At 37.9% G+C, this 6926-nt stretch overlaps 2 protein-coding genes across 8 annotated transcripts in view; one reads left to right on the top strand and one right to left on the bottom strand.

Moving 5' to 3' along the window:
- The window catches only part of LOC103460133 (NACHT, LRR and PYD domains-containing protein 12-like), a 37491-nt gene extending 35844 nt beyond the window's left edge, over positions 1 to 1647 (top strand). For 6 of the 7 annotated variants that reach the window (XM_017303171.1, XM_017303169.1, XM_017303170.1 and 3 more), the window contains one exon: positions 211 to 1647. In XM_017303171.1, coding sequence (XP_017158660.1) covers positions 211 to 469 — 259 coding nt within the window. In that variant the 3' untranslated portion in view covers positions 470 to 1647. The remainder of the gene's footprint in view (positions 1 to 210) is intronic. The other variant, XM_017303174.1, reaches the window with a different exon arrangement.
- The window catches only part of LOC103460169 (NACHT, LRR and PYD domains-containing protein 12-like), an 8186-nt gene continuing 2767 nt past the window's right edge, over positions 1508 to 6926 (bottom strand). Inside the window, exons 2-6 of the mRNA XM_008402231.1 lie at positions 6026 to 6924; positions 4685 to 4858; positions 4005 to 4181; positions 1970 to 2140; positions 1508 to 1790 (exon numbers count right to left, since the gene is read on the bottom strand). Of these exons, the coding sequence (XP_008400453.1) occupies positions 1784 to 1790; positions 1970 to 2140; positions 4005 to 4181; positions 4685 to 4858; positions 6026 to 6924 (1428 nt within the window). The 3' untranslated portion in view covers positions 1508 to 1783. The remainder of the gene's footprint in view (positions 1791 to 1969; positions 2141 to 4004; positions 4182 to 4684; positions 4859 to 6025; positions 6925 to 6926) is intronic.

Below are 6926 nucleotides of genomic sequence, written 5' to 3'. Positions count from 1 at the left end.
TATATATATGGATAAATATTTAGACCATCACGAACCACTCCATACCAGTAGGTGGCGGTAATGCTAACAGTTTGTTGCCAACCGCCAGTAAAACCGAAGAAGAAGACGACTGGCGTCTTCCCAGCTTGAATTTGGCTTTAAAGCTTCCATTTTTGTGAAATTGATTTGGATATCAGCATGTTGTATCATTTATTGTACTGCTTTGTTCAGGTTGTGCTGGTGCAGTTTGTCAGAGATCAGCTGTTCTTCGCTGGCCTCAGCTGTGGAGTCCAATCCCTCCCATCTGACTGAACTGGACCTTAGTGAGAACAACTTGGCAGATTCAGATGTGAAGCAGCTGCTGAAACTCGTGGAGAATCCAAACTACAAACTGGAGATGCTGCGGTCAGTAGTGGTTCCTACTACAGATGTTTTGTATCAGAGACCTGATGTTAAACATGCTGAAGCCAAGTGGATGAGTTCAATATGATGGCTCTGATTGGAACATAAGACCAGTGCCAGTCAGAAAGTGCCACAGGAGAGTCACTCCTTAATCTTCTCTGTCCAAATTGTTTTGACTGCAGGTGGAAGTGATGCATCTGAACAGGACAGTTTCTGAACGACATCCTGATGATCCAGAGGTAAAACCTGCCATGTGTGGAAGACCATGATGACGTGTTGCACTGTTTCAGCTGGTTTCTGTTAAATGTATAAACATTTTTTACATTGATATTTGACAAGCTTTTCTTTTTTTAAGTGAACAAAACCAAGAAATTGTAATCAAACTTATACACATTAAGGAGCCGACATCTGAAATCAAGAGTTTTTGCAACAATTGAAACCAAATTTTCACTTGATTGTACATGTTCTAATTTTCCTTTAGTCTGTAGTAATATTTTTATGAAAAGCAGTTTCATTTTCTGGACATTTCTCACATCTCTCTACAAGAAGTATTTTTTTGCCACTGCTTTCATTTATTTATTTATTAAGCTCTGTAAAAATCAAAGGCAACCAAGTGTGCTTCAGGTCAACTAGAAAATACAACTGTCATATTAAACAATACACTCACCAATAAAAAAAATGTAAAAGGATCAAGAACTATCTTAAAGTCGCCCACTGTAGCACAGCACCACTATGCGTTGGATATAATTTAGATCTACTTTTTGCACCAATGGGTGTCTATAGAAAAGTAAAGACTATGCTTTGCTGGGGATTTTGAAGAACCCAACACCCATCGGCTACGACATCTTGGTTTCCAAACACGTTTCCAAAAAGACGACGTCTTCCAGGCTACCGGACCGTTTCCCTTTTACTCACAGCTAACTTGTTAAAAATGTTCGACATTTGTGGGAAATTAGCAGGAATAAGATGTTTTGAGCTGGATGCAAAAGATTATTCATGTTAATGTGATTGATCCTGAATGAATGAATGAATGAATGAATGAATGAATGAATGAATACGAAGAAATTCCAAAAGAAAAATGTATTCATATCTGAAAGTATCCATCAGTAAATCATACATTCTGGTCTTTTCATTTCTGTTCCAGTTTATTGTGTAAATATTAAAACAAAGTTAAATAACTGAGTCTTCTGTAGCATGAATGTATTAAAATGTACATAGTTTGCATTTGCCCTGTTTAAATATCAATAAATTTATCTTCCATTCTAACTTGAAAATACATATCACAAAAATAGACAAAAATGAACTGACATAAAAAATAAACTGAGTTTTACACGAGACATTAAACTTGACACTTTGACCTCAGTGTATCTTCCAGTCACAGTGTATCTTCATGGTAAAGTTTTCATAACCTGCAGAGAAACAAGATGCAGAGATCAGATCAGTGAGTTTCCAGCTTCTCTCCAGCACCAGTCAGTGCCTCCCACTGAGAAGCTGCAGCTTTACTGGGAACACTGGATCTTTGATGCTAACTGGGTTTAGTTCAGTACTGCTGACAGCAACTGGACTCACTGCTAACATCCATACTGACCTCAGAGTGTCCAGTGTGTGGTCTGGACTCTGTACAAACTCTTCCAGCTGCTGAACGTCTGAGTTCCTCAGGTTGTTTCCACTCAGGTCCAGTTCAGTCAGATGTTGGTCGGACTTCAGAGCTGAGACCAGAGAAGAACAGCTGATCTCTGACAAACTGCAGCTCTTCAATCTGAATCAAGAATAAAAGATGTGAGCTGAAGCAACAGGATGCAGGTTAAAATTACCCAGAACAACAAGTTAAAGCTCATTAAATGGCCTGTAATTGAGTAGCACTTTATCAAGTCCAGAAGACTCCAAAACACTTTACACTATATTATGTGGTAAGCTACTTCACTGTAGCAACAGCTGCCCTGGTGCAGTCTGGCAGAAGCGGGCTTGCCACGCCCTCCAAAACACTTTACACTATATTATGTGGTAAGCTACTTCACTGTAGCCACGGCTGCCCTGGTGCAGTCTGGCAGAAGCGGGCTTGCCACGCCCTCTGGTGGCCAGGTGACTCTCCCTCACAGTGGGAGGCCGAGTTGTGTTGGAAATCCTACTGGTTCTTTTTCAGCACATTGTCTTTGGAGATCATATATTTTGGTATAAGCCAGATGAAATATTCAGAATTTGTGTTAATGTCCTACTGACACCTAGAAATGACTTTGGCAGAGGATATAAGTTTAATGAACCCATTTATGTATAATGTTGTGACTGTTAGTGGATGCTCCTTCCATGACCCTGGTGGTGAGTAACTGTAATTGCACTACATTAGTTTGCATTTTTTTAAATCATGTTTTGTACATGAAGGATCTAGCACATGGAACCATGTGATCTCTTTATATCTGTGTCTTTGTTGTCTTCTGCAGATATGTGCATCATGTTAAATGTTCTACTGAAAATTAGAAATCCACTTTTAATTCTATTAGTTCTTAATTTTGTATTTTCTGACAGCTGACGCTGTTATTAAAGTACTCAGCAGTATTTGGGAGAACTGATGATATGAAATAAGAGATTTTCCAATTGTTTCAAAGTCTAGAGAAGAGTTGTCTGCATCTCAAAACAGAAAGTTTTAGTAGATAATGAAAAAGCAGTTAAAAAAATTACCAAATGCAGAAACAACACACTTAATTACCAAGCATTATGAGGGAGCCAGAAGTGCACATAAAACCCAGAAAACAATTGATGTCCTTTTTTCCTTCTCCAGAAGCAAATAAATACTTAAGAAACGGCACACTGCTTTTCTGTTGGAAGTTGAGTTCTAGTGGTTCTGTAACCATCCGTTATATATGTTGTCAATTACACTGAACAAAAATATAAAGCCCCATGTCAAATAGAGTTTTATGAACATTTGTGTTATGTAATTTGTAGAGAAACTCAAACTATATTTTCAGTAATTACTGATCTTCATATCAGCATTGATATCATCGTGGTTCGGCCGTTTGTAGCGGATAGACAGTCCTTTGATAGGGGTCAGGCTGAGGAATCTGATTCTGACCCAGTTGGCTTCCCGTAGACGGTTACAGACAGTCTGAGGTTTCATGTGTCTGTTGTTCAGACCAATCAGCTGTGTGTCGCTGGTCTGAGCCGATCTTCAGATGGACGATGTGGCGATCTGAAGTCGGTCAGACGAGGATCTGCAGTCTGTTGGAAACCAGCTCTTAAATGGCCGGCAGTCCGATAACGGAGCTGCTGCTCTGCTGGACGTCCTGCAATCACCCAGTGGACATGTCCCACAATGCACTGTGTAAATAACTCACTGAGTATTAATGCTCACTGACAGCAGGTTGGATTAAAAATTAAACACAAACCAAGATAAATGTTACTTTGGTACAATAAAATGTCAGCAAATGCTCATTTACAGTTGTTACCTCCACATGGCAACAATATCTGACATGGGGCCTTTATATTTTAGTTCAGTGTAAGTATTAATGATCTCACTGTGTACGTTTCTTGGACAGCAGTGTCAGGACATAACTAAATAAAAATTCACTATGTAAAGGGCAATATAAGACATATGTATTCAAACAAATACAAACCAAATAATGTCTGACCTCAAAGTACTCAGTCTGCAGTGAGCATGCGTCAGAAGGCCACAGAGCTCTTCCACTGCAGCATCTGCCACGTCTTTGTTCTCACTCAGATCCAGTTCAATTAGATATGAAGGGTTGGATTTCAGAGCAGAGATCAGTGAAACCCAGCTCATCTCCGACAGCCTGCAGTTTATCAGTCTGAACAAAGAAAAAAAAACTGTTGTGCTGAAGCCAGTGTTTGACAAAAACATTTACATTAAATGACTCCACTAGTTTTGGTTCCACAAAGCTTCTTTGTACACTTATTTAAAACAGAATTAGGAGAAACATTTGAGATAAGTTAAAATAAAAAAATTATCTTTTGACTGTTTCAGCAGCTTTTATGCATTGGTTTAATTTCCAAAAAGATTACAGATTGTTTGCACCAAGAATGGTTTTCCTTTTTCAGAAAAAGCTGGCTAGAAATGGGGAAAAATTTAATTACAGAATTAATTCTGTTACCAGCCGAAATATAAGAAGAAAATAATCAAAGCACATCTATCATTAGGCATCATCAGCTTTCCAGAACAGGTTTCCCTTTAAAAACCTTTTTAAACAAATTATAATTAAAAAATTCTTACCTTCGCTGATTAAATTGAAATTTGTTATGGAATTTGTGAAATGATATTTTTCTCCAGCTGAAAGCGTTTGAGTACACTGACCTCAGGACCTCCAGTCTACAGTTTGGACTCTCCAGCCCAGCACGCAGATGGACCACTCCAGAATCTCYTATTCTGTTCCAACTCAGRTCCAGACCTCTCAGATGGGATGGGTTGGATTTCAGAGCYGAAGCCACGACTTCACAGTGAGGCTTTGMGAGTTCACACTGAACAACTCTGGCATTGGAGAAAACATAAAACCAGTTACAGTGAGACCATCCTAGATTAAACAGTGTATCCATATTATAAATTAAGAGTAATGTCACGATCAAATAACACTAGACCCTTAGCATAAGTTTTTCTTTTTTATGAAAATGTAAACATTTAAAAAAATCAATGTAAAATTATCTCAAGCAGCTACAATTTTAAGTGGTTTATGTTGTTTTAACCTGATACATTTTGTCACCTAACAGTTTAATCTAAGGTGTGAGAGCTGACAGATGATAAAAAGACTGGATAAAGGCATCAAAAACCCTGGAAACTGACTCGTTCCTGAAAGCACAAATGATTGATGGTGAACAAAGCTGGAATTCAATGCTAAACAAACTAAGTATAACATTATTTAACAGGATAAATTGGGCACAGATAATTGGGGATTTGGGGAGTAAAATTAATAACTGCTTTGTGGTAATTTAAATGACCATAATAATCACTAATAAATGACAACAACATGAGCCTTTATGGAAAAATTCTGATTTTATTAGGAGTGTATAAAACTTTGCTGGAGGTTTGTCTTTTAAGCAAATCACACATCATTCAGCTTTAAAATATATTAGACTAAATACCAAAAGCTGTGTCTAAAATAATACAGTATTTATAAAGAACCCTAAAAGATCCTCAAGGAGACATAAAGTTATTTAACTATAATCTAATTTATTTACAGGGAAGCTCACTAAGTACTCTTTAGCAGTCTAAATTAAAAATATGCAAGTTTATTTAATACACAATACTGAAGATATCTCCATTTGTGATGACATAGTAGCAGTATGATCAAAATAAAACTAAAGCTATTTTTTAAAAACTGATTTCAAGTCAAAATATTTACCTCTGCAATAAATAGATGACTTAGGATACATCAAAGGAGAAGGGATTTTCTATTATTAAAATGCGAAGGAGAGAAACCTAAAGATCAAAATCACTAATTCATTGGAAGAACATGAAAAATTTAGCAATAATTTAAGCCTTTTTCAGAGTACAGAAGCAACAAGTACAGCTTACATTTATTATTTTGGTTCTGGCTGTACATGAAGGAACCAAAATGTAGCCACTACTGTGGTGCCATATCAATCTCCTATGTCATTTTGGTTCAACATATCAAAAAGTAATCAAAATATTCAATCTCACCGGAATTTTCTGCAGTTCCTCACAACAGGAAAGAGTCTCCATCGTCCCTCCTTTGTTGTGTTGTATTTCTTGAGGTCCATTTCATCAAGAACTTCCTCTGACATTTGCAGCAAGTAGGCCAGACCTGAGCACTGGATTTCTGAGAGTCTCTGCTCTGATCTGTTCTCTGATTTCATGAACTCTTGAATCTCCTGATAAACTGAGATGTCCTTCATCTCTGTCAGACAATGAAAAATGTTAATGTTTCTGTCTGGAGAGAGATTAGATCTCTTCATCTTCTGTTGAATGCCAGAAGTGTTGGTCTCACGCAGGTACACACTGATCTCCTTCAGATTGTTGATTACTTTCTGCATAGTTTCAGTGCTGTACTCTGTCTGTCCAAGCAAACCTTCTAGAAGTCTCTGGTTGGACTCTATGGATAGACCATGAAGGAAGCGAACCATCATATCCAGGTGGCCATTTTTACTTTTCAGAGATTTCTCCATGACTCGTTTCAGAAAGTAATGCAAAGATGAGTGGCTTTCAACTTTATTTAAGGGTATAATTTTATGCCTTAGAGATTTGAACACACATTTATCAGCAGAGTCATCCACAGATGAGTAACTGTACTTTTTACCCAGAAATTTCTTCAACACTCCCATGTTCTTCTTGGTGAAACAGTGGAACATGTAAACTGCAGCCAGAAACTCCTGGATGCTCAGGTGAACAAAGCAGTAAACTGGTCTGTGGAAGATCACACTCTCTCTTTTGAAGATCTCTGTACAAACTCCTGAGTACACCGAGGCCTCTGTGACATCCAGACCACACTGCTCCAGGTCTTCTTGGTAGAACATGATGTTTCCTTTCTCCAGATGTTCAAACGCCAGCCTCCCCAGCTTCAGAAGAACTTCCCTGTCAGCCT

This window comes from Poecilia reticulata, unplaced genomic scaffold (genome assembly GCF_000633615.1).
Source record: "Poecilia reticulata strain Guanapo unplaced genomic scaffold, Guppy_female_1.0+MT scaffold_190, whole genome shotgun sequence".
Taxonomy (NCBI): Eukaryota; Metazoa; Chordata; class Actinopteri; order Cyprinodontiformes; family Poeciliidae; genus Poecilia; species Poecilia reticulata.
This window is presented reverse-complemented; position numbering and strand designations above follow the sequence as displayed.